The sequence below is a fragment of the Leopardus geoffroyi genome, chromosome E1, assembly GCF_018350155.1.
Source record: "Leopardus geoffroyi isolate Oge1 chromosome E1, O.geoffroyi_Oge1_pat1.0, whole genome shotgun sequence".
Lineage (NCBI taxonomy): Eukaryota > Metazoa > Chordata > Mammalia > Carnivora > Felidae > Leopardus > Leopardus geoffroyi.
Window position 1 is genome coordinate 1745437 of NC_059330.1, and position 27899 is coordinate 1773335.

The 27899-nt window shown below is 59.0% G+C and overlaps 1 protein-coding gene across 3 annotated transcripts; it reads left to right on the forward strand.

The window, feature by feature from the left end:
* The first annotated feature begins 1028 nt into the window (after positions 1 to 1028).
* PELP1 (proline, glutamate and leucine rich protein 1) lies at positions 1029 to 24642 on the forward strand. 3 transcript variants are annotated; one of them, XM_045490131.1, is made up of 17 exons: positions 1029 to 1418; positions 10332 to 10396; positions 10791 to 10896; positions 15514 to 15663; positions 15833 to 15904; positions 19691 to 19750; positions 20004 to 20154; positions 20300 to 20429; positions 20561 to 20648; positions 21034 to 21122; positions 21214 to 21330; positions 21432 to 21579; positions 21684 to 21843; positions 22431 to 22486; positions 22605 to 22811; positions 22943 to 24394; positions 24494 to 24642. In XM_045490131.1, exons 1-17 carry the CDS (start codon positions 1170 to 1172, stop codon positions 24584 to 24586), a joined length of 3393 nt encoding a protein of 1130 aa, XP_045346087.1. In that variant the 5' UTR covers positions 1029 to 1169; the 3' UTR covers positions 24587 to 24642. The 3 variants fall into 3 exon arrangements, with proteins under 3 accessions (XP_045346087.1, XP_045346088.1, XP_045346089.1); XM_045490132.1 differs by lacking the exons at positions 15514 to 15663; positions 15833 to 15904 and having other exon boundaries at positions 1122 to 1418; XM_045490133.1 differs by lacking the exons at positions 1029 to 1418; positions 10332 to 10396; positions 10791 to 10896 and adding an exon at positions 14943 to 15395.
* The last annotated feature ends 3257 nt before the right edge of the window (positions 24643 to 27899 follow it).

Here is a 27899-nt window from a genome sequence, read left to right on the forward strand (position 1 = left end):
GGTCCTGAGGTGGCAGTGGGCTAGCTAGGGGATAGAAAGAAGGCTAGTTTGGCTCAAGGATCAGAAAACAAAAAACAAAAAACAGAGAAACTGGGGATACTCGTGGTATACTTTGAGGACAGAGAAGTAGGTAGGTATGGGTCAGATCACACGGATTCCAGTGACCCGGGTGAAGAGATGGGGTTTCATTCACATCAGATTTGGAAGCCACTGCAGGCCTTCAAGCCGGGAGTGACGAGAACTGACTTGACATGTGAAAAGACTTTGCAAAGGGAGGACACAAGGCCAAGAGGGAAGCAATGAGGAGGCCACTGTAAGAGGCCAGATGAGAGAGAATGGTGACTGGGACCACAGTGGCACCGGAGATGAAGAAATAGAAAAAAAGTAGTGGTACTGGGTTAACGTATTTTGGACTTGAAGAAGGATTAGACAGAGGGGCAAGCAGAGAGGAATAAAGGCCCTTAGACTAGGATTTTTTTTTTTTTTTTTGCCAGTTCAAATTATTAATTATCTTTGTGCACAAAGAGGGAAGTATGAGTGTTCAGTGAAGTGTATTAGTGAAAAGCCGGAGCAGCTGGAAATACCATATCGGGCCACAGAACGAGACCACGGTGCACCCATTTCAGCGCACCCCGCAGCTTAAAAAGCGGCGTAAAGGCGTCACGACGCGCACCTAGTGAGACGATTCGAGCGCAGACCCTGCTGTTGGGAAACAAACTTTGCGTTCACGTGTTTGTGCACCGACTAAGGTCAGCAGAGCACACACCCCCCCCCTGGGGCACGGAGCTGGGAAGACCGGAGGCGGCTCGTCCTTCATGCCGCGTGCTGCTTGCATTCGCGTTTGCAGGGCGCGAACGGCCGTCCCGGACTCCAGGCGAGAGGCCGGGTCCCAGGACGCCGGCCGCGCCGAGAGCGGAGACGCCGCGAGCCCCGGGCACAGCCCGCGGAGGCCCGGGACGCTGGCGCCTTTTGTCCCGACCACGTGGTCCGCCCCGCGAGCGCGGCGCCCCGCTGCTCGCGCATGCTCCCTCGCAGCCCGCGCCGCGAGCCCAACCTCCGCCCGCCCAGTGCGCGGGGACGCGGCCCCCTCCTCACGCCCCCTCCCCACCCGGCGCCCGTCGCGGTGCGTTTGCGTCATCGCGCCACGCCACCACGGAGCCCGGGTGAAGATGGCGGCAGCCGTTCTCAGCGGGCCCTCGGCGGGCTCCGCGGCCGGGGTTCCCGGCGGGACCGGGGGGCTCTCGGCGGTGGGCTCGGGCCCGCGTCTGCGCCTGCTGCTGCTGGAGAGCGTGTCCGGGTTGCTGCAGCCGCGCGCGGGGAGCGCCGTGGCTCCGGTACATCCCCCGGTCCGCTCGGCCGCGCACTTGCCCGGGCTCATGTGCCTCCTGCGGCTGCATGGGACGGTGGGCGGGGCCCAGGTGAGTGTGGCCCGCGGCCCTGGAGGAAAGCGGGCGCAGCTCCCGGGGGCCGGGGTCGCGGGGCCCCGCCGCCGCGCCGGGGAGGTGGCGGGCAGGGGGCCTGGGGCGGAGAGCGGAGCCCGTGTCGCTCTGGGCCACATTCACGCCCTGGGAAAGCCGTCGGTAGAAACTCAGGCAAGAGGAAGGGCCTCGTTTTTCTCCACCGCTAGGCTCTTGGTGGTTCGAGCGGGTTCGAACAAGAGCGGGTTCGATCTCAGGCCCCGGCGTATCTGGTTTTGGGGATTGTTTCGACGGCGTGAGTGAATGTAGTCGACAGATACTTACTGAGCTCTTACGAAGGGGTGAGCTCAGGGTGCGCCTTTTTACGGATGGCAGTGGCGACGAGCAAAATGTTTTCAAACGCTGTGAGAATTGTATGGTAGGGACCCCTAAGCTAACCTGGAGAACTACAGAGATTTTCCCGAGGCCCTAAGCTGAGACCCCTCCCCACCCCCCGGATGAGTAAGGGTTGGGTAGGGAAAGAAAATGGGAGAAGCGGTTCAGGCAGTGGAAAGCTCATGTGGTAGGAAGGAACTGAAAAGAAGGGCGTTGTGTCTGGGCCTCAGAGGTGGTGGGGGAAGAGAGTGGACACGATGAGGCTGGTGAGGTGAGTAGGCGGTGGGCAGGTCATGCAGAGCTTTCTAGACTGGCCTAGAAGGGTCCTTTGGGTTATACTAAGGGAAGAATCTAACATCCATGCAGTTCTGCAAACTAGAAACCCAGATGTCATCCTGAACTCTTGCTCACATGCCTCATATGCAGTCCTGTTGATTTTATTATTTAAGTAGCTTTCAGACCTGCCCACTCCTTTCCGTATCCTTCCCTTTGCCCCCATCCTCGCTTGAACGCCCATCCTCTTGCCCAGGTGAAGGCACTGACTGTAAGAATGCATAACGTGTCCAACATGATGTCTCCTAACGTCGGGCGCTCCTTTGATATCTCCTGCTCTCCATCCTCTCCTAACCCGCCCCCCCAGATTTTACCCATCCTTCAAGATGGTCTTCCTTGACTGGTCTTTGTTACTGGGACCTTCCCAGCCCTGTGCTTCCTTCCAGGAAGAGGGTGGTCACAACCCACTGGATGGTTCTATAGTCTTAGCCCCACTTTTATCAGGGACAATCTCATCATTGATTTTAACATTACTCCTCACTATTGACGGTGACAGAACTGGGCCTCTGCTATCTCAGCCCACTTTTGGAAGCGGGAGCCGATTATGCATTTTCTCTTCTAAGTCCTCCTTGTCTAATTCATGTGGTTTTAGGTATTTCTGAAATATTATGTATTCTGCCTATACATGTGTGGTTTCTTTCATTGTCTTTCAAGTTTTCACTCCTCCCTCAAGTGCCCATTAAGCCCATGAACTTATCGTCTTTCTTATTTTCTGCCAAGTGTCTAAGTGTAGTAGAATTTTGAGCAAAGCTGAAAGTGATGTGGAAAACCAGACCCCTTTTAATATTGCTTGTGTCGCCTTTTTTGGGGGGGGGGCATATTCTGCCTTCACTTTTTTCCTGCTTGTGTGTCTCATATTGGACCCTCAGTACACGGGTTTTCTTAGCTTCCCCGTACACTTGTATTCAACAGACCTTTATCAAGTATCTGTTATGGGCTAGCTATTGTTTCTCTACCCTAGGCAGATAAACAGGCATGATCTTTTCCCTCAGAGGCTTTCTAGCCCAGTCGAGATGAGAACTGAGGGAAAGTAAATGGGTCGGAGCTTATTGGAAAGACGGATAGATCCCCTGATTGGACCGTCTGTGTTGACCTACTCAATGACTCTGCTTTCCCGCAGGTTACTCGGTAGCCCCACAGTGAAGCTGGATTGGTTCACAGTTTCTGGCACCGATCCAGCCACAATCCCCTGACTTGTCTCCTTGCCTCCTTGCCTCGTCTCCTTGCCTCATTCTGTTGTATCTCATCCATTTCTCACACAGCAGCTGCGGTGAGCTTTTCTTTTTCTTTCTTTTTTTTAAGCTATTTTTTTTTTAATTTATTTATCGAGAGAAAGTGTGTGTGTGTGTGTGTGTGTGTGTGTGCGTGCACGAGGCAGGGAGGGGCAGAGAGAGAGAGAGAAAGAGAGGGAGAATCCCAAGCCGCGCTGCCAGTGCAGAGCCTGATGGGGGGGACTCGAACCCACGAACCGTGAGATCATGACCTGAGCTGAAGTCAGACGCTTAACCTTCTGAGCCATCCAGGCACCCCCGGAGTGAGCTTTCCAAAGTAAAATTCTGATCCCGTTTGCTGTCTTTTAAAATCTTTCAGGGGCGCCTGGGTGGCTCAGTCAGTTGAGCGTCCGACTTCCGCTCAGGTCATGATCTCGCAGTTCATGAGTTCGAGCCCCACATTGGGCTCTGTGCTGACAGCTTGGAGCCTGGAGCCTGCTTCCAATTCTGTGTCTCCCCCTCTCTGTCTGCCCCTCCCCTGCTCATGCTGTCCGTCTCTTATGAATGAATAAATGTTAAAAAACATTTTAAATCCTTCAGTAGCTGGACTTTCTCGGCCCTTGGCCTTCGTACTTGTAGGTCTCTGCTTGGGATCCCTCCCTGTCCTGCTTCCCCGCTCCCCACAAAAGTCGTTTCAGTTCTCTGTTTATTTGTCACTGCCTTTGGGAAACCTTTCCAAACCACCGTATGATTCACTGTCCGTTCTTAGACCATATCGAAGTGATCTAGTTATTCGTTTCGCATGTATACAATCTCCTTCCCTCCCATCTACACGGCCAGGCTTTGATTTATTTTTTTACACGTAATTGAAAAAGATGTAGGGAGCTTACTTCAGATTACACAAAAGTAGAGGAAATAGTATTTTGAAGTATCCCATCCTATGCTGTCCCCATCACCCCAATTTAACAATGAACGTTTTGCCAACATTGCTTAATGGCCACCCTCCCAGCTCTTCTCCCTCCCCCGCACCGGGCATCTTAAAGCAAATCCGAGATCTCATTTCCCCTGTGGCCGCGTCTTCTTAGAAGGACAGGTGTCTTATTCTGCCTTGTACCCCAGGGCTTTGCCCTGTTGCGTTCCGCAGCCAGTCGCGCCATCTGTTTAAAAACGTCATCAACAAGGTGACAGCATTCTCTTGCTCCAAACCATACATTTACCTTTGCGTGAGGCCCCACCCTGTGTGACCTCTGCTTGCCTCTCGACCTCATCTCGTACAGCTCTCCGTCTGTCTGGACCGTGGCCGCCCACGCTACCCTCTTGATGTGAAACTCCCGGGAAGGTGAGCTTCTCCCTTAGGGCTCAGCTTATCTGCCCCTGTTTCGGTCACGTTTGTTTGTTATCGGTCACGTTCTCCCTTCTCCTCGTACCCGATTTAAATTCCATTATAATCACTTTCTTGCCCCCTCCCTGCACCGTGCTGGCCCGGCAATACCACGTCTGTGTCCAGTTCAACTCCGTTTGTTCTGTGCCTACACCCGCGCAGCTCAGTATAGCTGGAGAGGAACACGTAACCTTGCTGACTGGTCTCAGTTAAAACTCCTGGCTGTCATCATGGCAAGCGGACCCTTAGTGTTGCCCAGCAGTCCTGCTACATTTCCGCTCTCCTGGACAACTTCCGATTACTTCTCTGCACCCTCACTCTTAGCTGATCACCTGCTTCCCACTTCTCCGCGCCGGTAGGCAGTCGGTGGGCAGTCCCGTAGGCTCCCGCCACCACATCTGCCAGGGTAACTGTAGCTGGCTCTCTGCGTTCTCTCCTGGGGCGAGGGGCGAGCTGGCCCCGGCGACTGCTTGTGCACTAGGGCTAGCCTGTGCCCCCTCCTTCGTCCGATATTCCTCTCTGTCGGGGCCTTGCCTCTCAGCACGCATCTCCAAGCGGCTTTTAGCCGTCCCCACCTCGTGCCCCATTTCTCCTCTCGTCTTCATGGCAACGCTCCTCAAAAGAATTGTTCGTACTTCCTGCCTCCGATTCTTCACCCATTTTTCTTTTGTTTAATAATGTTTTGAGATAATTAAAAAAAATTTGTTTTTTTTTTAATGTTTATTTTTGAGAGAGAAAGAGCGTGAGTAGAGGAGGGGTAGAAAGAGAGGGAGACAGAGTCTGAAGCAGGCTCCAGGCTCTGAGCTGTCAGCACAGAGCCCGACATGGGGCTCGAACCCACCAACCATGAGATCATGACCTGAGCTTAAGCCGGACGCTTAACCGACTGAGCCACCCAGGCGCCCCACATTTTGAGATAACTTAAAGTTTATGCCCAATTTGAAAGAATAATAGACTTCTTGTGTATCTTTCCCCCAGATGCCCCAAATGTCAACATTATATTTTTTTAAATTTTTTATTAAAGAAACTTCTATTTATTTAAAAAAAAAATTTTTTTAACGTTTATTTTTATTTTTGAGACAGAGAGAGACAGAGCATAAACGGGGGAGGGTCAGAGAGAGGGAGACACAGAATCTGAAACAGGCTCCAGGCTCTGAGCTGTCAGCACAGAGCCCGACACGGGGCTCGAACTCACGGACCGCGAGATCGTGACCTGAGCCGAAGTCGGCCGCTTAACCGACTGAGCCACCCAGGTGCCCCTTAAAGAAACTTTTAAAAAAAATGTTTATTTTTGAGAGAGAGAGAGAGAGAGAGAGAGACAGAGCACAAATGGGGGAGGGACAGAGAGAGGGAGACAGAATCTGAAGCAGGCTCCAGGCTCCGAGCTGTCAGCACAGAGGCGGACACGGGGCTCAAACTCACAAACCGTGAGATCGTGACCTGAGCCAAAATCGGACACTTAACCGACTGAGCTACCCAGGCACTCCCCCCCCCCCCTTTTTTTTTTTAAAAACTTTCCATGACCATTCAGGCCCTTAGGATTAGGCCTCTTTTTAAAAAAAATTTTTAGGGGCGCCTGGGTGGCGCAGTCGGTTAAGCGTCCGACTTCAGCCAGGTCACGATCTCGCGGTCCGTGAGTTCGAGCCCCGCGTCGGGCTCTGGGCTGATGGCTCAGAGCCTGGAGCCTGTTTCTGATTCTGTGTCTCCCTCTCTCTCTGCCCCTCCCCTGTTCATGCTCTGTCTCTCTCTGTCCCAAAAATAAATAAAAAAAAAAAAATTTTTTAAAGTAACAGTCTTTTTTTTTTTTTTTTTTTTTTTAATGTGTTTATTATTGAGAGAGATAGCACGAGGGAGGACCGGAGAGAGAGGGAGAGATAATCCCAAGCAGGCTCTCCACTGCTAGCTTGGAGCCCAATGTGGTGCTTGAACTCATGAACCATGAGATCATGACCTGAGCTGCACCCAGGCGCCCTGGGATTGTTTAAGGTACTCTAACCCCAGGGGCGCCTGGGTGGCTCAATGAGTTAAGCTTCTGACTTTGGCTCAGGTCATGATCTCGCGGTCTGTGAGTTTGAGCCCCGTGTCAGGCTCTGGGCTGACAGCTCGGAGCCTGGAGCCTGCTTCGGATTCTGTCTGTCTGTCTCTCTCTCTCTCTCTCTCTTTCTTTCTTTCTCCCCTTCCCCTGCACATGCTCTGTCTCTCTCTGTTTCAAAAATAAATAAAAACATCAGAATAAAATAAAGTACTACCCCCATCGTGGGGCTCGAGCTCACAACCCCGAGGTCAGGAGTCGCACGCTCTTTTGACGGAGCCAGCCAGGTGCCTCCTCTTTAGTCTTCTTTAAACTGAAGCGGTTTCTTTGTCTTACGATCACGACGGTTTTGGAGAGCCGCAGGGCAGTTCTGTTTGAGGATGCCCCTCGGTAACGGGATTCGGCAGGAATGATGCGGCCGTGTGTCATTTTGGTGTGTCACATCGGAGGCACATGGTGTCTCTGCCCCTCCACTGGTGGTGGTGACTTCGGTCACTGGATCAGGACGGTACCTGCCCGGTTTCCTCACTGTGAAGCGTGGCTTGTCTGTAACTGGTATGTGTGCCGTGCGGAGATCACATGCACGTCTGTGTCTTGTCAGCCTTCTGCCCCGCGATTCCGTGTCCGTGTAAGCGTCTTCTCATTTGAGTCCTGGCTCCGGTGGTCACCTCCCGAACTCGTTCTCCTGGGGCTTTCGGCCTCACCCCTTCACCGAATCACCCCTTTGCAGGGGCCCGTGGCGGTTCTTGAAGACCACCCGTGCTCTTCAGGGTGTGAAGTTCAAAGGTCAATGTGGCCCCCCCCCCCCCCGGTCCTTTTCAAGGCATTTCATACAGTTGGCCCCTCCTTCCTTCTTGAGACTTTCCTCTGCTTCCGGCACAGCATCCTGATTTCTTTTCACCCGTTCTGCTCACTCCTTTCCAGCCTTTACCGGGTCCTCCTCGCTTCCCACCTCTGGGTGATTGGCGGTCCGAGAACCCGGGCCGATTTCCTCTGTGTGGGCGCTGTCCCTGGAGAGCTGACCCAGTCTCGTGGCCGACAGCTTCCCGGATCCGTGCTCCGACCAAGCCTTCTCTCTCCCGACCCACCCACCCAGTGCCTGTGTGGCACATCCATTCTGGTGTTAAGTAGGAGCCCAGGTGCCACATGTGTGACCCAGCCCGCCCCTCCCGCGGGGCCCCTGCCAGCAAACCTCCGTTGTCTCTGCGTCTCCCTGTCTCGCGCCCCTGCCGTTTGCCAGCACGTCCTTGGGCTCTGCCTTCAGAGTACATCTGGAATTCGACTCTGTGCTGAGCTGGTTAAGCAGCACCACGTCTCAGCCTCCTCCTGTCTGCGTCTGCCACCCAGTGAGGCAGCTCGGCCCTGGGGCTGCGTTTTCAAAAATAAGTCAGGCAAGGGGTGCCTTGGTGGCTCAGTCAGGTAAGCATCTGGCTCTTGATTTCAGCTCAGGTCACGATGTCACGGTTCATGGGTTGGAGCCCCACATCGGGCTCTGACCTGACAGTGTGGAGCCTGCTTGGGATTCTTTCTCTCACTCTCTCTCTGTCTTTTTTTTTTTTTTTTTTTAACATTTATTTATTTTTGAAGGAGAGAGAGCGTGAGCAGGGGAGGGGCAGAGAGAGAGGGAGACATAGAATCCGAAGCAGGTTCCAGGCTCTGAGCTGTCAGCACAGAGTCCGACGCGGGGCTTGAACCCACAAACTGTGAGATCATGACCTGAGCTGAAGTCGGACGCTCAACCAACTGAGCCACCCAGGTGCCCCAGCCTCTCTCTCTGTCTTTATCCTACTTGTTCTCTCTCTCAAAATAAGCTTTAAAAAAAAACAACAAAAAGTCGGACGATATCACTCCTCTGCCCAGTTCTCTCCCCCCCTCCCCCCCACAGTCTTTATCTTTTTCAGAGTAAGAGTCACCAGGTGCCTGCATGGCGCCAGGCGCTGGCCCAGCCCCAGGGACCTGCGTCTTCTATGACTCTGGCCTCGCGCTCTCCTTGAGACAGTTCACCTCCTTGCTGTCCTTTACCAAGAAGAACAGGGCGCACCTGTCACTGCGATCAATTTTATTGATTGATTGTTATTGTTATCATTAAAGACTGTATTTTTAAGTAATCTCTGTACCCACCGTGGGGCTCGAACTCCCGACCCTGAGATCAAGAGCTGCACGCTCCACCGACCGAGCCGGGCCCGGGCGTCCCCGCTCTGACCAATTTGAGAGCACTCCAGAAGGAAGCCCCGTACCCGCTGGCAGTTACCGCCCGTTTCCCCGCAGCCCCTCTCTGGCCCTCAGCCCGAGGCGGCCGCTCTCTACTTTTTGTCTCTATGTTTGCCTGCTTGGACCATTTCGCGTCAACGAGTTCTACAACATGTGGCTTCTTTCCCTTAGCGTCACGTTTTTAGAGGTTCCCCCGTGTCTCAGAACTTCCCTTTACGACCCTCGGCCGTGTGGGCACGCCACACTGTGTTTCCCGTACACCAGTGGGTGGGCGGGGGTGGTTTCCACCTTGCGGCTCTCGGGGAGGATGCTGTGAACCCTCACGCGCAGGTGTGGGCGCGCACGTTTTCAGGTCGCTGGGGCAGGAGCCGAGGAGGGGACCTGCTGGGTCGTGCGAGCCCGTTCGACCTCGCGAGGAACCGCCTGACGGTTGACGTTCTCCCCAGCAGTGCGTGCGGGCGTGACCGTGTCTTGCTTTCGCTTGGCCCAGATGGCGGGTTCAGCGAGGGCTTCGGTGCCCCCTCCGCACGGAACGCCGTCTCCCTTCCCTTCCCGCCCCGGCCGCCGCTTTTCTTCCCGAGTCCGCTCTTTTGGGCCCCCTGGTGCTTCGCGCCATCCCGCCTGGTCTCTGGTCGGGGTGTCTGTGTCTCTTCTGTCCCCTGCACCTAGAACGTCGGCTCCGCAGCACCGAACACGGCGTCCCCCGTGAAGCGGATGTGGGGTGAATGTTTGCGGGATAAGCGAGTAAACGTTTCCCTTCGCGAGAGCGGGGCCCCCAACTTGTCCAGCTCTGTTCTCGGTCCGCCTCTGTGCGTAGCAGGTGTTGTTGGCAGAAGGAGCGGCGAGCGCGGTCGTGGGCCCGGGGGCTGTGAGGGGAGGCTGGCTTTCCAGGGGTCGGGAAATTACTCGTGGGAGGGCTGGGGAGCACCCCTCTCTCAGGGCCCCCAGAGTACATGGAAGGGAGACTCTGGCCGACTCGGTCTGCGTTGGCCTCGGTGGCTCTCTGGAAGCCGGGAGCAGAAGGGGTTGGGGGTGAAGGAAGAAGGGGGTCCCAAGTAAGCCCGCGTCCGATCAGCAAGCATTTGTGGGGTCTCCTCCGTGCCGGGTGCCCTTCAGGGTGACCGGGCTGAGGGAGCCGCGTCTTGGCAGTCCGGTCGCTGGACGAGTTGGGCTGCCCCCGTGTGGCGCTCCCGTTGTCGGGCGGGGAGCCGGGACGGGACTCGGCTGCTGGAAAGCGGGCAGAGGCTGAACTCCTTGAGGGACGGCGGTCGGACTCAGAGGAGGTGTGACGTCAGGAAAAGGGTCCGTGGGGCCGAGAGGGGTTGGGAGAATCCTGATCCCCACGCTCTTCCCTGCTTTCTCTCCCCCAGAACCTTTCGGCTGTCGGGGCGCTGGTGGGTCTCAGCAATGCCCGTCTCGGTTCCGTGAAAACTCGGTAAGTGTGCGCCCCGTTCTTCCTCTAGGGGGAGGTTTCCTTAGGAAGTGGGCCGTGCGTCTGTCCTTCTGTCCCTCCATTGTCAGCGCCCCGTGGATTCCGGAGACTTCTCCGTTCCCAGCGCGGGGAGGGCTTCGTTCTCTCCACGGGCTCCCTTGAGTTGAGTTCCCCCCTCCCCCTTCCAGCTCCCGAGTTTCCTCAGCCCCCCCGTGGGACCACCCGGGCCCCCGCGTCCCCACTGCGCACCCCTCGCCGGGAGCCCTCCCGGCGCTGTGGGAGTTAGAGCGCCCGGGGGGGGGGGGGGGGTCTGCGGCAGCGCCTGGCTCTGCCCGGTTAGCATAGAACAAGCTTCCTCCGCGGCCAGGCTTGTCCTCACGCCCTCGTCTCCTGCAAGGTTCGAAGGGCTGTGTCTGCTGTCCCTGCTGGTGGGGGAGAGCCCCACGGAGCTGTTCCAGCAGCACTGTGTGTCCTGGCTTCGCAGCCTCCAGCAGGTCCTACAGGTGAGGCTCCCCCCGCCCCGCCCCCGCCCTGGCGCCATCCCGGTGCTCCCGGTGCGCTGTGGGCGCTGGGCCTGGGCTCGGGCTCGTGAGGACAGAGAGGACTGGCGGTCTCCCGCGAACAGGGAGCACGGCTGCACGTGGGAACGTTGCGGGAGACCGTTTGATATTTTTCTCCACGGGGTTTTAATTCATTTGACCTTTCGCACACCGCGACCCTTGACCGTTTGCACTTCCTCGCTAGCCTTTCTAACACGTGACATCTCGAAAATTCCTTTTCCCCGGTATTTTATTTTTGTTTTTATTTATTAGTATTCTTACTTTTTGCTGCTCCTTTCTTCCTTTCTTAACATTTTAATTTTTTTCTACTCTTCTGTCCTTTGATGGCCTCCCCACCCGGTTCTTCAGTGAGCATGTTCAGAGCACTTGTGGCCGAGTGCTGAGCTCTGGGGGACGGTGGTAAGGCGGACTTGAACCCTGCCTTCATGGTCCCTGGAATCCAGGGGTCGGGGAGCTTTCTGTGGAGTGAATGTTTACAGATGGAGGAAATGAAGAAAAACGGCAACTTTTATTTGGAAAAGACAGCATATAAACCATCCCCTAAGAGTTCATTCTAATGAGTTGGTACTCATATTTTTATTTTATTTATTTAAAAAAAAATTTTTTTTTTCCACGTTTTTATTTATTTTTGGGACAGAGAGAGACAGAGCATGAACGGGGGAGGGGCAGAGAGAGAGGGAGACACAGAATCGGAAACAGGCTCCAGGCTCTGAGCCATCAGCCCAGAGCCCGACGCGGGGCTCGAACTCACGGACCGCGAGATTGTGACCTGGCTGAAGTCAGACGCTTAACCGACTGCGCCACCCAGGCGCCCTGGTACTCATATTTTTAGAGGATGTATTTGGAGCAGATTGATGAATCTTACCTCTGTGGTGGCCTTAAACAGTTTACCCCTTCATAGAAATCCGTGTATCCGAGTGAAGGATGTTCTTCTTCAATAGACTCAGTTGTGGTCATTCTAATTTTCCCCTGAAACCAAAGCATACTTATATCCATCTTGCTCTCGAAATGTACCGTACTTTGCGGACCCTGTTGTAAATGCACGTGAAAGCTTTCAAATGTCAGCGAGTTAAAATTTTTTTTGTTTTTTGTTTTTTATTTTTAAAAAAAAAATTTTTTTTTCAACGTTTATTCATTTTTGGGACAGAGAGAGACAGAGCATGAATGGGGGAGGGGCAGAGAGAGAGGGAGACACAGAATCGGAAACAGGCTCCAGGCTCTGAGCCATCAGCCCAGAGCCCAACGCGGGGCTCGAACTCACGGACCGCGAGATCGTGACCTGGCTGAAGTCGGACGCTTCACCGACTGCGCCACCCAGGCGCCCCTGTTTTTTATTTTTTGAGAGAGAGAGTGCGCTCATGCACGCAAGCTGGGAGGGGCAGAGACAGAGGGAGAGAGAATCCTAAGCAGGCTCTACACTTTAACCATAGAGCCTGATGTGGGGGCTCGAACGCACGAACTGTGAGATCATCACCTGAGCCGAAATCAAGAGTCGGATGCTAAACGACTGAGCCACCCAGGCACCCCAGATCTCAGCTGGTTTTAATTAGCTTCTGAATTTTTAAACTACTGAAAACTTTCTCAAATACTTATATGGAGTAGATACCAAAGGCCTTAACGTAATTGTATTTCTGTTTCTTCAGAAGCTCTTTAGATCGTGCTGTTTATCGTTAAGAGTTATTTTGAGTGCGTCATTTCAACATAATTCCTTTGATTTCTCCCTCAACAAAATAACCGAAGGGCAGTTTTTTATCCTATCTTGGGCCACCTCTTTAAATTGTATTTTGTTAAAATATATATTTCAATAAAAATTTATTTTTATTATTTTTAAAATTTATCTTGCAAGTGAGAGAGTGTAAGGTGAGGAGCAGAGAGAGAGGGAAAGAAAGGATCTCAAGCAGGCTCTGCTCTGTCAGCACAGAGCCCAACGTGGGACTCAGTCTCACGAACCGTGAGATCATAACCTGAGCGGAGATCAAGAGTTGGGACACTTAACCAGCTGAGCCACCCAGGTGCTCCGTTTTATTTTATTTTTTTAAGTAAGCTTCAGGCCCACAGTGGAGCCCAGCGTGGAACTTGAACTCAGGACCCCGAGACCGAGACCTGAGCTGAAACCGGGAGTCGGATGCTTCTCTGATTGAGCCACCCAGATGCTCCCCCAGGCAACCTGTTTTTTTTTTTTTTTTCCCCAAACTGTGTTATCGAAGTGTGGTTGACCTACGGCGTTGTAGCAGTTTCAGGTGTACCGTATGGTGGTTGGAAAATTCTGTATGTTCTGTGATACAGATGGTAAGTGTTTTAGGCTGCGCAGACCACACATGGGTGTTGTTATGTTTTGTTCCTTTTTTTTTTTTTGTTTCCTACCCATTTAAAAACGCAGAAGTCGTTTTTAGCTTGTGGGCCTTGCAATAACAGGCACCAGGCACCCACAGACCGTAGAGTCTGGTGACTCAAGAGACTTTGCTTGAATTATTGTAAGTCGGGGCTTCCGGCCGGCTCAGTGGGTAGAGCGTATGACTCAACCTCAGGGTTGTGAGTTCAGGCCCCACGTTGGGCATGGAGCCTACTTTAAACAAAAATCAAGAACTATACAACGCGTGTGAGATGACGCACGACAGCGGGTGCTGTCGGAAGTGAAGGGCACGGTTCTCTTGAGAAGGCGTAACGAGAGTGTGGCCCAGGCCGGGGTGACGTGGGCACCTTTGCGATCAGGGCCAGTAGTTCAGGGAGGGTTTGTCGGAGTGGATTGGACTAGGAAAGGGAGAAAAGAGGAGTTTGGCCCCTCTGAAGGATTCTGAGCAAGCTGCTGTGGCTGGGTGGGGTTGGCGAGGCGCGACTGGGGAGGCAGGCAGGCAGGCGGGCCCAAACCACGTATGGCCTCGTAGGCATGTGAAGGCGTTTGGTGTTTATTCTCGCAACGGTGGGAGTTCATGGAAGGTTTTGCGTAGGGGTGAGGAGAAGGAGGTGGTGGCAGTGACGTGATCGGATTTGCATTTGGAAGGGTTGCTTGGGCTGCTGTGTGGAGAAGGGACTAGGAGGGGGCCGGGTTGGAGGCAGGGAGACCACACAGAAGGGAGACGTCAGGGTAGCTGGGACTGGACAAGAGGCCGTAGACACGATGAGAAGTAGATTGAGTGCAAGAGAGGGTCGGAGGCACAGTGGACAGGTCCCGATGGCAGAACCCTTCAGGGGAGGACGTGTCCGGGACGACTCCCGGATTTCAGGGCACGGGGGCGGGGGGGAGGCGGGGGCAGCCAGGCTCGTAGGGGACGGGTGGAAGCACCGGGCTCATGGCCTTGGCCATCCTCTTGGTCAGAAGCCCTCTTGGCAAGCGTACCCCGGATCTCAGAGCGTGACCCCGGGGGTTCAGCAGTTGCGGGCTTTTGTTGGTGCGTCTTACGAGGGGGAAGAGCCCCCTTCAGCAGTGGGTGGCTGCTGAAGCTGGGTGGGGGGGCGGGTGCGAGTGCCCTGGAGTGCCGACCCGCACGGGATTCGGAGGCGCACCACACGTAGCGGTCAGGTGGGGGAGGCTGAGCTCACGGGGACACCCGGACTGCGGGTGGTGTGGAAATGGGGAAGGTGTTTACGCCCCTCCGAGGTGGAGGGAGGCGAGGACGAATACTGGTTTCCAATCTGGCAGCTTGGGTTATGAGGCCCGGGAAGTGCTTCTGGCCGAGCGGGGGACTCTGAGGCCGGGTTGACCCGGGGATGGGGAAGCGAGTGGGGAGATGGAATGAGGTCGGGAAGCCGGACAATCCTTTCAAGATGGAGAGGAATTGGGCAGAGCCAGGAGGGGCTCGGAGAAGGGTTTTCCGGTGGGGGCACCCGCGTGCCGCTAAGCGTCCGTGGGAGTCCTTCGGGGGGACTGGCCGGAGATCAGCCCTGGGGCCGGGTGATGGTGTCAGGTTCTGAGGAGAGGGGACTAGTCCTCGCACGGGAGTCGCGGCGGCGGGAAGCCGGGGGCTTCCTCTGTGACAGTGGCAGTGGTGGAGAAGGTTCCGGTCGAGGGGAGGGTGCGGTGGGGTAACTGGAGGAGGCCCCCCGCCCTCACTTTCCCACCAAGTGTTCTCACTGCTTCGGTTGCCGGGGGCCTCTGGTCTGGCGGGAGAGAGGTGCTTCCTGCCCCTTCTGGGAGGCCCTTCTAGATCCAGACGCATTTTCCTCCGTGAGCCCAGGGTGGGTCTGAGCCAGGCAGGAGCCAGCGTGGCGACACGGGGCGGTGTTGTTACGGCTGAAGCGTCGGTGCGAAGCGCTCCTCTCCGTTCCTAGCAGGGACGCGCAGCACGGGAGGATCTGAGACTTCCGTCAGTGGGTTCTGGAAGGCGCGTTCCCAGATTTCGGGGCCCCCAGACGCCCGTGATGCTGACATGTAGACACGCGTCCTTTCTGTGGACCATGGCGCTGCCTTGGGGTGCCCCGTGTCGCCAGCGCGCCTTTCCCTGGTGGGTTTGCTGCCGGTGGTGACCTTCCCCGTGGTGTTTCCCAGAAGCCCCGTGTCACGCCGCCTCCTCTCCGCGACCGCAGAGGTGAGGTTGGGAGCACGGGTGTCGCTGCTTTCAGTCCCAGGACCCGCCCCCGACGATGGAGCTGGCCGTGGCCGTCCTGAGGGACCTACTCCGGTACGCGGCCCAGCTGCCCACGCTCTTCCGGGACATCTCCACGAACCACCTGCCCGGCCTCCTCACCTCCCTGCTGGGCCTCAGGCCAGAGGTGAGAGCCCTCATAGCGCTTACCCTCCGTGGAGCTAGAGCGGGGGTGAGGGGGGGGGGCGGCAGCGGGCAGTGGGGGGGGGGAGCGGGGGGAGTGGGGGCGTGCAGATGGGGTGTGGGTGGGCGCGTCGGGCTCTCTGGCCCGGCCTCACTTTCTGTTCTGCCCACAGTGTGAGCTCTCCGCGATGGAGGGGATGAAGGCTTGCATGACCTACTTTCCTCGGGCCTGTGGGTCTCTCAAGGTAAGTGATCATGCGCAGCACGGTGGCTGTCTCACCGCAGACCGTCGGGTCGCGTTGCGGAGCGTTCCGAGCAGCTGTGACCGTGCCGCCTCCTAGCGCTTAAACGCTCTTTCATCGCGTCCTCACGGCTGAAGGAACGAAATAACTTCCCTGAGGTCGAGAAAGCTCGGAACCCTTGTCTGTGGCCAGAGTCTAGGCTGTTGACCCCGACTCGGCCCTTCTGCCCTCCTCCCCTCCCCGCCTTCCTACCCTCCCGCCGTACTCTGTTCCTGAAGCTCGCGTAATCTCCTCCAGGAAGCCTTCCTGACTTCTCACTTCCCCGTATCAACTTGTATTCCTGACTGAGCTCTCTGTCCCTTCCCCACCCTTTCCCCCAAGCTGTCATGACCCGCGCAAGGCGGCTGTTCGATGAAGCCTTACTAGGTCACGTGGGCAGGGTATCAGTGGGTCAGGGAGGGGGGAGGTCAGGGAGAGAACTGCAGTTTTACTGTCCAGGAGACACAGTAACAACACGTTGTGTCAGAGCAGTACGTTAAAGAGTGCCGCGTAACCGGCTCGTGTCCTTGGACGCCAGCCTCGTACCCGGGAACAAACGGGTGGCCCGTTCGTTGTGGTTTTTCTTCCTTCGTCATACTCCGCGCTGCTCGGCAGACCGTCGGGCGTCCCGCCACTCAGAGGGACGCACAGAGCTGTAGGGAACTGGAATGCGTGGCAGATTGGTGGCTCCTTGTGCGCTCAGCGGTGTGGTTGCCTGTCGGCCCCATCGTTACCAGTTAGGGGAGTTTGCCGTTAGGGGATCTTACGTTGAAAGGAAGATCCCCTGGTTCTGCGATCGAGTCGAGAAAGTAAAGGAAAGCGAGAGAACTGATGGCGGCACCTGCCGAGTGCGGCCACAGGGCCGACACCCTGTCACGGCGGTGGTCCCGGGGGGTTGGTGTCGGTGGGTGAGACAGACGAGGACGCGGGCCAGGAGCGGTTTCCCCGACCTACCCGTCAGGTCTGCAAGCCTCGTAGCTCTGAAGCCAGGGCGGGTGCCACGTCGGTCGGCCCCTCGAGCCCGTGCTTTTCCCGCGGGAGAGACCCCAGAAGCTCTTAAGAATGTAGCCTGGATGGGCCGATAGGCTTCCACGGGGATAGGCATCCTCGATAGGCATCCACGGGGATGCTGGCTCCGGTCGGCTGTCTCGGCTGGGGGAGGGAGGGCCACGCGGAGCCCTGGGGGCGGACGTGCCGTGGGCCGGGAGCGTGTCTGCTGAGGCTGGGTTAGGGTTAGGGTTACGGTTAGGGTTACGGTTAGGGTTAGGGTAGCACCGGTTCCTCGAGCTGTTTCTCAGTGTCACGGGGTCAGGTCCTCATCAGTCTGGGTTTTCACAGGCTACCCTGATGGCAGGTGACGGGATCTCTGCGTAGTCAGGGCAAGATTTTGTCAAGAAGGCCTTTGGAGTAAATGCTAGATTTTTCTAAAGTCGAGTTGGGTTGTTTTTATAAAGTTCAGCCTAAGTCGTGCTAAGTTCAGTAAAAACTGCTTTCCTTCCGGAGTGCTCTGTAAATTAGCGTCTGGAACCACGCAGGCCGTGTGTTTGTCCCCGAGCCCCCACCGGTCATGGCGGGTGTCCGTTCTGGTGCGGCTCCTGAGGGCCCGCGTCCTCCCGCCCCCGCCCTCACCTGTGCCCCGAGGCGGGAGCTGGGGTGTCGCCGCCTGCTGGACTCCCGCAGTCGGGGGGATGGACGCCAGGGGATCCTGCGTGGGTGCCTCTGATCTCCCTGTGAGAGGACAGTCATCCACGCTAATCCCCAGCCTTGGGGACACGTTCTGGCCTGCGTTTTGAGTGTCTTCCCAAAGGTCACAGCAGGACTTCCAGATGTTCCAGGCCCTGTGTCCCTGCCTCCGGCTCGCTGAGAACACAGTGTCATCTGGAGAGCGTCCCCCTGTGGACGCCACGTTTCAGACAATAGTCTGTGAGAGGCTCCAGGGCGGCTTGTACTTGGGAAACCGATAAGTGCTGTTTGGAGTGTCCGTCTGCCCCCTGGCTCGTCCCAGGGCAGTGGCGGCGTCTGAGTCCGGGATGACCCCTCCCAGATGACGGGCCTCCAGCCTCCCGAGTCTGTGAGGTCAGCCCCGCGGAGGCTCTCCTCCCCCTGCCGAATGGGCGAGTAGTTCCTCGGGATGAGCCGGGACAGTAAGCCCCTGGAGAGGCTCCCGCCCTTTGCGTGGGTGCGCACGTGCGCTCTCCGAGTGAGACGTTGCTGTGGTTGGCCTGCTGGGTCATCTGGGGCAGCCTCCTGCTCAGAGCCGCGTCCCTGAGCTGTGCTCCGTCACGATCGCATATGCAGACTTGTGTTGGCCTCGGCCCAGCCCTTTTGCACCAGCGTCTCGGGGAAGGTGACCGGAAGGGCAGGGCGCCACCGCACCTGGGCCTCTGGCCGCTCTCCAGGAAATGTCCTCCTTGGGGGCCGGGGAGTCCAGACCCCCGCGGGCGGTTTCCGTCTTCCGTGAAGTGTCCCGAACCCTCCCACACCACACCAGCCGTGAGAGCGAGAGCGCTGTCCCCGTCCCGGTGGGACCGGTCCGCAAGAACTGCGCTTGCCACGGGGCAGGTGGGAGGGAGCCGTCTGCTTGGTTTCCCAACCACATGCGCCGCTTCCACCCGCTTCCATCCGCGAGGCCCTGCCGAGGGCCCGGCGCCACAGCCACAGCCGCTCTTTTCTCCTGCAAGTTCACCCTTGTGTGCGTGGGGCCCCGCCCCCACAGGACCCCCCGGCCTGGGGTGGAGGCCGCGTCTGCTCCTGACGTGTGTCCCCAGGTGGATCCCCTTCCTCAGCCTGGCCGGCCCGCCCCCTCCCAGCCCCTGCCCCTGCTGATGCCTGAGTCCTCCTGACTCTGCCCCTGCAGGTGGGGTCCGTCCCCTCTTTCTGTGTCCTCACGTCAGCGTTCTTGCCCTCATTTGTGCCAGTGTTTTCACAGCCATAAAATACGTGGAATTGCGAGGGAGACCGATTCTGATCGAAATGGGTGGTTTAAAAAATTGTGACGGAGCAGCGTGTAGTTCGCCGTTAACGCATCAGATCACAGGACCTAATAGCTGCTGACGTTTCAGATTAGCGGAGCGATGTTTCAGGACGCCTGTAAATATAACGTGCTGTGAAAACAAGCGGTTTCTGCCGGTGACCGTCAGGGGCACTGCCGACGGCACCGTGGCTTTTTGTCTCCGTTTATAACGGAAAGAAACCCTGCGTTTCACTTACGGGTTAGTGAAGACGATAAAGATATTTCTTTCCCTGCCATGTTCGCAGGCCCCGATTCTGGCCCCAGAGAGCTTGTGGCCCCCCAGTGAGGCCTCGTGTGGGCGCTGTGACACCGCGGCCCAGGGCGGGGACCTGGCCCTGCCATACTGCCTTCTCCTCTTGCCTGACCCTGCCCTGCCCTGCCCTGCCCTCGCCCCTCCGCACCTTGGCTTGGGGCCACACTTCCCTGCGTGCACCTGTCGTCGTGTCTCAGCCGCAGGGGTGGGAGTGTGGTGGTTGCCGCTTTTTCAGTACTGCGTCCCTTTGGCCTGAGGGAGAGGACCCTCATTTTGCAGAAATCAATGGGAGGGAGCCCAGTGTCTGTGGGGCCAAACGGGAGGCAGGCTGAGGGTGAGGGCTGACGTTTGGGATGTCTTTGGACCCCAGAGCGGGTGCGCTCCAGGCACGGAGCCCGTTAGCCTGCCTTGCGTCCTGGGTCTGCAGGACGGAAGGGCCTGGGCGCTGGCTCACCAGCCTCTTCCTCTCTGTCCCCTGGCCCAGGGCAAGCTGGCCTCATTCTTCTTGTCTCGCGTGGATGCTTTGAGCCCTCAGCTCCAGCAGGTAAAGGGAAAGGAGGGGGGTGGAGACTCTGGGGGCCTGAGCTGGAGCTTTCTTCTCTCTTCCTTGGCTTTTCTTGCTGTCACTGCCATTGGACTGTGACGTCACCTCCCCTCCCCATCTGTGTTCCGCCCCACCGTCCCTTCCTGTTCCCCTCCGAGCTCTCTTTCTCGGCCCATTGGGGCCGGCGGTTGGGGGGTGGCCCTGGCGCTGGGCCGCATTCCTGTCTGACTGCTTTCTGACGTTTCTTCTGCAGTTGGCCTGTGAGTGCTACGCCAGGCTGCCCTCGCTGGGGGCCGGCTTTTCCCAGGGCCTGAAGCACACGGAGAGCTGGGAACAGGAACTGCACAGCCTGCTGGCCTCCCTGCACGGCCTGCTGGGGGCCCTGTACGAGGGAGCGGACACGGGTAGGGGCTGCTGCAGGAGGGGCCCGGGAGGAGCTCCTGGCGGTGTGGGGTGGTGTGGCTCAGCACGTGGGTCACCTCCCGTGAGAGAGAGGGACGGGGACGGAAGAGGGATGTCGGGGTGCGAAGTGCCGATGTTTCTGCACAGCCCCTGTGCAGTGTGAGGGCCCCGGGCTGGATGTGCTGCTCGCGCCCTCGGAAGACAGTGACGCCCACACCCTCCTCCGGCTTCGGCACAGGTTTTCGGGCCTGGCACGCTGCCTGGGGCTCCTGCTCAGGTGTGTGAGTGAGGGTGCGGAGGGGGGGGTCATCCTCCTTGGGGCGGAGGCGGGGGGCCAGGGAGGGGGTCCCGTCGGGGAGCCTGTCGGGGAGCCCGTGCTGAGGGTGTCCCCGCTCTCGTTCCCATTAGCTCTGAGTTTGGGGCTCCCGTGTCCGTCCCCGTGCAGGAGATCCTGGACATCATCTGCCGGACCCTCAGCATCAGTGCCAAGAACATCGTAAGTGGACCTCGTGCTCTGTCCGCAGCCCTTCCTCGGGACTGGGGTGACTGGGAGAACCGTGCAGGAGGCGAAGCCCCCAAATCGGGCCCTCCCTGAGGCTGTGCCGGCCAGCGCCTTCCTCTTGTCCAGACGCCACTGCTCCCTGGGCTTCTCGCGACACACATGCGCATCCCAGTGGGTTCGCTCACATTTCTAGGAATGCTTCTGGCACATGCTTCCCTAGGGGACGGCGAACCCGGGGTCAGCCGTGCCTCCCCTCCTCTCTCCGGGGTCTGTCTCCGGGGACGGGTTTGTGGTGCAGGGCGGGCTCCTCCCTGTGTGCACACGTGTGCGGTCCCCCTTCCCTCCCGCACGCGCCTTCCCTCTGCTGTGTGTCCTGCAGAGCTTGCTTGGGGACGGTCCCCTGCGTCTTCTGCTCCTGCCTTCCATCCACCTGGACGCCCTGGACCTGCTCTCCGCGCTCATCCTCGCGTGAGTGGGACGGGGCGGCGTGTCGTGAAGGGGTGGGGTGTCGTGAAGGGGCGGGGCCAGAACGGGGTCCCTGTTGTGTCTTCACCCCCAGGTGTGGAAGCCGCCTCCTGCGCTTCGGGGCCCTGATCAGCCGCCTGCTTCCCCAGGTCCTCAGTGCCTGGAACCTCGGCAGGGATGCCCTCCCTCCGGGCCAGGAGAGGCCTTACAGGTGACCGGTGAAGGAGGGGTAGAGAGGGGAGGGTGGGCCGGGAACGCCGAGGGGACCTGGCCGGCGGCCCCCTGACAGGCTTGTCTCCGCTCGCCCCTCAGTGCCGTGCGGACCAAGGTGTATGCCGTGTTAGATCTGTGGGTGCAGGTGTGCGGGGCCTCGGCGGGAGTGCTGCAGGGGGGCGCCTCGGGGGAGGCCCTGCTCTCCCACCTGCTCAGTGACATCGCCCCGCCTGCCGACGCTCTCAAGGTGAGCGAGGCCCGTGCTCCTGGCCGGGGACCGTCCCCCGCGCCCCTGCTCCCTAATCTCTGTGTCTGCCCACGTGTGTGACTCCCGCTTCCCTCCTCCACCAGCTGCGCAGCCCCCGGGGGAGCCCTGATGGGGGACTGCAGTCCGGGAAGCCCAGCGCCCCCAAGAAGCTGAAGCTGGATATGGGGGAGGCCACGGCCCCGCCCGGGCACCGGAAGGGGGACAGCAACGCCAACAGCGATGTGTGCGCGGCCGCGCTGAGAGGTGGGTGAGGCCGTGCCCGGCAGCCTGGGGCCGTTGTTGAAGCGGTGCCCGTAAGGCCCAGGGCCGGCCTGGGGCTGCGGACGCCTGGGCTCCTGCGTCACATGGGGCTCCGGGCTCTTCCTGCTCCCGCAGGGTCTCCGCTACCTGCCCCGTGCTGCCGCAGCACAGGGTGGGGGGGTCCCTGCCCCTCGGAGCTTGTGTCCCTCCCCCCCCCCCCCCCAGCAGGCTGTTCAGCGGGGCTTCCTGCTTTCGCAGTCACTGATCAGCAAGCAGGAGCATAGTCAGTATCGTGTGGTTCGAGGGTGACTTTCCTCTGGGTCTTGTCTGTGGCATGGCCCGCCACCTGCCACATGGAGAGGAAGGTCCCTCTCCCCGCGTCTGCGAGTGCGTCTGCGTGTGCGTGCGCAGCATGCCTCCTCACCCGCCCGTGCTGTCCGTGGCCCTGGGCACCGGAGGCGCTCCTGTGACCCCCGGTGTGCTGTCGAGAAGCCCAGCGACTCGACCGAGCCAGTGAGGGCCAGGGCCGCCGCCCGGCTCGGGCTGCGGAAGCCCCACTGGCCCGCCTGAGACGCCCTCTCCTCCCTCAGGCCTCAGCCGGACCGTCCTCATGTGCGGGCCTCTCATCAAGGAGGAGACTCACAGGGTCAGTGGAGACGGGCGCTGCCATGCGCGGGGCTGCCCCCCGAGGTGGGGTGTGCAGACCCGGACAAGGCTCGGGTGGGCTTGGCGACGTCTCGAGGTGCGCTCCGTGTCCTTTTCAGAGACTGCACGACCTGGTGCTCCCCCTGGTCATGGGGGTCCAGCAGGGCGAGGTCCTGGGCAGCTCCCCATATACCAGCTCCCGCTGCCGCCGGGAGCTCTATCGCCTGCTGCTGGCCCTGCTGCTGGCGCCGTCTCCCCGCTGCCCGCCTCCCCTCGCCTGTGCCCTGCAAGCCTTCTCGCTGGGCCAGAGAGAGGACAGCCTGGAGGTAACTGCCCACCTGAGCCCACCCCTGCGCTGTCGGGAGTGTCCTGTTCCTGACGCCACGGGCCCGCCCTCTCTGGGGCCGTGAACCCCTGTCGTGTCCCTGATGCCACGCCTGCCTCCGTCTTTCCTCAGGTCTCGTCCTTCTGTTCAGAAGCACTGGTGACCTGTGCCGCTCTGACCCACCCCCGCGTTCCCCCCCTGCAGTCCATGGGCCCTGCCTGTCCCGCGCCTGCCCCGGCTCCCCCTCCCGAGGCCCTGTCTCCATTCAGGGCCCCACCCTTCCACCCCCCGGGCCCCATGCCCTCCGTGGGTCCCATGCCCTCCGTGGGCCCCATGCCCTCCGTGGGCCCCATGCCCCCGGCGGGCCCCATGCCCCCCACACGCCCCGGGCCTCCAGCCACAGCCAACCACTTAGGCCTGTCTGTCCCCGGCCTGGTGTCTGTACCCCCCCGGCTCCTGCCTGGCCCTGAGAACCACCGGGCAGGCTCAAATGACGACCCCGTCCTTGCCCCTAGTGGCACCCCTCCACCAGCCGTGCCCCCAGATGAAACTTTCGGGGGCCGAGTGCCAAGACCAGCCTTTGTTCACTATGATAAGGAGGAGGCCTCCGACGTGGAGATCTCCCTGGAGAGCGACTCCGACGACAGCGTGGTGATCGTGCCCGAGGGGCTGCCGCCCCTGCCGCCCCCTCCCCCCACGGGGACCACGCCCCCCCCTGCAGCTCCGGCTGGGCCACCGACAGCCTCCCCTCCTGTGCCGGCCAAGGAGGAGCCTGAAGAGCTTCCCGCGGCCCCGGGGCCTCTCCCACCCCCACCGCCGCCCCCCGTGCCGGGCCCCGTGGCGCTGCCGCCACCCCAGCTGGTCCCCGAGGGGCCGCCTGGTGGCGGAGGACCCCCCGCGCTGGAAGAAGACTTGACAGTTATTAACATCAACAGCAGCGATGAGGAGGAGGAGGAGGAGGAGGAGGAGGAAGAAGAGGAGGAGGAAGAAGAGGAGGAGGAGGAGGATTTCGAGGAGGAAGAGGAGGAGGAAGAGGAGTATTTTGAGGAGGAAGAAGAGGAGGAAGAGGAGTTTGAGGAGGAGTTTGAGGAGGAGGAAGGTGAGCTGGAGGAAGAAGAGGAGGACGAGGACGAGGAGGAGGAGGACGAGTTGGAGGAGCTGGAAGAGGTGGGGTTTGGCCCGGCAGGCGGCCAGGCCGAAGAAGGGGGCCCTCCGCCCCCCAGCCCGGCCCCTGCCCTGCCCCCTGCCCAGCCCCCTGAGGCCCCGCCCGAGTCCGGAGTGGAGCCTGGGCTGCTGCTGGAGGTGGAGGAGCCCGGGCCCGAGGACGAGCCGGAGGCCGAGGCCGCCCCCACGCTGGCCCCCGAGGTGCTCCCCACCCAGGGCGAGGGGCAGAGGGAAGCGGGGAGCCCCCCGGCCGGGCCGCCGCCCCAGGAGCTGGTGGAGGAGGAGCCCTCGGCTCCCCCGCCCCTGCTGGAAGAGGGGACTGAGAACGGGGGAGACAAGGTGCCACCCCCACCGGAGACGCCTGCGGCCGAAGAAATGGAGGCGGCGGCAGAGGCAGAGACAGCGGCCCTGCAGGAGAAGGTGAGGCGGGCGGGCGGGGGCTGCGGGTGCCCTGGCGACCTCGGCTGCCCCGCCCTTCCCCGTGTGACCGCTTCTAATCGCGTGTCTTTGCCCCGAAAGGAGCAGGATGACACGGCTGCCATGCTGGCTGACTTCATCGATTGTCCCCCTGATGACGAGAAGCCCCCAGCGGCCCCCGAGCCTGAGTCCTAGTCTTCCCCTGCGCCCCCCACTCCTGTTTCCAATAAAGTTGTGTCTTCGGCTATCGACTGCTGCTTCTTTTGCCTTTTACACCACCGTGTCCCCGTCCAGAAGCCCCGCCGTCCACTGGGCTCCGCAGGGGTGCCCGTGGTGCTCCCCACGCGTCTGCGCAGCCGTCCTGTGGTCTCCGTTGTCCAGAAGAGGAGCCGCTGACCGAGAGGGTGATGGACTGTCCTCTTGCTCAACGGGGCCAGGCCGGGGTTTTCTGTGATCTGCCCCGCACTCTTGCTGCTGCTGCTGCGCCCGGAGCCGGGCTGCCCGTGTGGGTGAGACCGGGAGGGGTGAGAGGACCCGGCCTTGCTTGTCCGTGTGTGGCCGTCCTACGTGTCCTCGTCCTCGTGAGCGAGTTTGTAGACGCGCTCGCCTGCACACCTGCCCCCTTGGTCTGAAAGGCTGAGGGATGTGGTAGGACTTGGAGAAGCGGGAAGGGTACGGAGGGGTCTGGTCCGTGGCTTCTAGGAGGTTCGAACCTTGCTGCGGGTCTCCAGTGGCTGTATCCACCCTCCTCAGGGGTTTCCTCCCCCATCTTGAGACGTGGATGTGTCCCGGCCTGTGTCTGGTCCCCTGAAACGCATGGGGCCTTGTCAGGTGCACGTGTGAGGGGGCTTTCTCAAATTGCACGAGTGAGATGGTATGTCTTTGACTTGTTTCGCTTAGCATAATACACTCTAGTTCCATCCATATTGCTGCAGTTGGCAAGATTTCATTCTTTTTCATCGCTGAGTAGTATCCCATTGTGTGTCTATATATGCATGTATATGTATGTGTACACATACATACAGACCTGGCCCTTCACCTCTAAATTCTTCAACGTTCTCTCTCCAGAGATTTCTCTGTGTAATCGCAATACCACTATCAAACCCAAGAAGAGTAACAGTAATTAAATAACAATGTACATAGACTGTGATATTCAGATTTCCTCATTCTTGAGACGTGTTCTGTAGTTGTGCTTTTTCTTTTTTTTTTATTTGCTGTTTCAAGTTCAAGAGGTTTTTAGGTGAAGGCCACTTGAGGCTTACGGACCACTGGAAGGACGAAGGTGCAGGAATCCTGCAGTGGTGATTTTTAACAAATAGAAAGACCCTGAATTCTGGAAACTGTAGATAAGTTGACACGGACTCCGAGGAAGAGGCTGGCACAGAAGTTTTATGATTTAAATTGTGTTCTGAGTAGAAAATACGTTCACGTGGTTCAGAACCCGGCAGGTTCGGGTTTGTTCAAAAGCCTTCTCGTCCCTGCCTGCCCTTCAGTTAGGCAGAGGGCAGCCTGACCTGTGCCCTCCCGCCGCGACCCTGCGCGCGCGTTCCCACCATGACCGCGCGCGCACGCTCCTGCCGCAACCGTGTGCGCATGCGCGCTCCTACCGCGACCGTGTGCGCCGTCCCACCCCCACCGTGACTGCGTGCGCGCTCCTGCCGCGGCTGCGTGCGCGTCCCCACCGTGGTCGTGTACGTACTCCTGCCGCGCACCAGCGCACGTGCCCAAGCTTCCCTTTAATCTGCCCCCGAGCCGGGCGTGGAATCACTTAGCCTAAGTCCGTCTGGCCGAGCCGTGGGGTTCCTCGTCACACGCGGAGTGCCAGTCACGTGGTAGGCACTGCGTTCTCGTTGCCGTGCACTTTGGACGTGGTCCTAGACGACAGGAGGTTCTGGAAGGAGTGCGGAGCGTGGGGGAGCGACGGGGCGGCCTCCCCCGTGTCCCTTGGTGGTTGCCTCTGCGTGACTAGGGCACGGCGTTGAGACCAGGATTTGATGTTGGCACAGCGCTGGGCGCCGTCGCGAGCCGGAGGCACAGACGTGAACAAAACGTCTAAGAATCGCTGTCCTGCTCCCGGCCGTTTACGTTCCAGGTGCGTGTGGGGGGCGGACTGTAAATGAGCGTGTGTCAGGTGGTGCCGAGTGCAGCGGAGGACAGGGGAAGGGGTGCGGGGTGTGTTGTTAACATTGGACGGGAATTTGCAGACGTTAAACGTGGGGGGATTTATAGAGCGCACCCCCCCCCCCCCATTACTGCGACTGCATGCGGGCGTGCACAGTGGGAAGCAGGACAGACCGGGAGGGTCTCGCTGAGAAGGCGATGGTCATTACAGACCCGAAGGAGCGGTCGGGCGGCAGGGCTCTGTCCGGGGTGGGGAGGTGCTCCAGGCCGAGGGCAGAGGGCACAGCAGGTAAGAGTGTTCTCGCGGTGTTGAAGGTACCCAGGGGCGCCGGAGGGGCCGAGAGAGCGGGGTGAGGCGTGGAGGGTGGGGGCAGGAGCGGGCGGCGATGAGAGGAGGCCGCTTGGAGGGTTCGGGCAGGCGACCTAATAGGATTCGTCCACTCTGGGGAAGTGGATGCAGGTGAGGGTCCGGCTGGGAGCAGGGGCGCCGGCCAGGAGGCCGAGTCGGTGCGCAAGTGGTTGATTTCTAGGTAACGTTTGAGGGAGGAGTTGACGACGTGCGGATGGTTCCGTCTCTGTCCGTGCAGAGTCTCCTCGTTCTCTTTTCCAGCTGCCCGGGGTGCGTTTGCCAGCATGTATGCGACCGGCCCCTGACGCGTGGGCATTTCGGCCCCTGGCTTCTGCCGCGGAGCACGCAGATGACGTGCACGTGTCGTGCATGCGGTTATTTGGCCGTAGCACCAGGTGCTGGAAAGAGAATCGCGGAGCCCTCTCGGATGCTGTCCCGGTTGGGGGCCCGGACCTTGCCCACCTGCGCTCTTCTCTGCGCCCGCGTGCTAGACGGGAAACGTCCCGGCCTCGCGTTCTTCTCAGTGTTCAGGGCCTTTGAACTTCCTGTTCTGCAGAACGGGCGTGTGCCGTGCCTGCGAAAGTGCTACTTTTACTTGCTTGTGGTTTCGTGGCTATCTTTATGTGGCGGGGAAGTTTGCCCTTCGTGTCCAAGCCTTGCACCAACCTTCCTGACGCTTTGGCTCTCATCTGCGCGTGGTAGTTTCCGACCTGCTGGACGTTTTTAGGAAGTGTGTTTATCAATAAGTCTTTTAGCTCTCGGGTCTTCAATCCTATTTTTATTATTGATTGATTGATTGATTGTGTTTATTTATTTAAAAAAAAATTTTTTTTTAATTTTTATTATTGAGACACAGAGAGTGTAAGCAGGGGTGGGGCTGAGAGAGAGGGAGACACAGAATCTGAAGCAGGTTCCAGGCTCTGAGCTGTCCGCACAGAGTCCAACGCAGGGCTCGAACTCACGAACTGCGAGATCATGACCTGAGCCGAAGTCAGACACTTAACCAACTGAGCCACCGGCGCCCCTGGTTGTGTTTAT

Coding starts and splice junctions, on each gene's coding strand:
- PELP1 (XM_045490131.1), top strand. CDS start 1,170: ATGGCGGCAGCCGTTCTCAGCGGGCCCTCGGCGGGCTCCGCGGCCGGG. Junction 1,419..10,331: donor GGACGGTGGGCGGGGCCCAG/GTGAGTGTGGCC, acceptor TCTCTCCCCCAG/AACCTTTCGGCTGTCGGGGC. Junction 20,649..21,033: donor GCATCAGTGCCAAGAACATC/GTAAGTGGACCT, acceptor TGTGTCCTGCAG/AGCTTGCTTGGGGACGGTCC.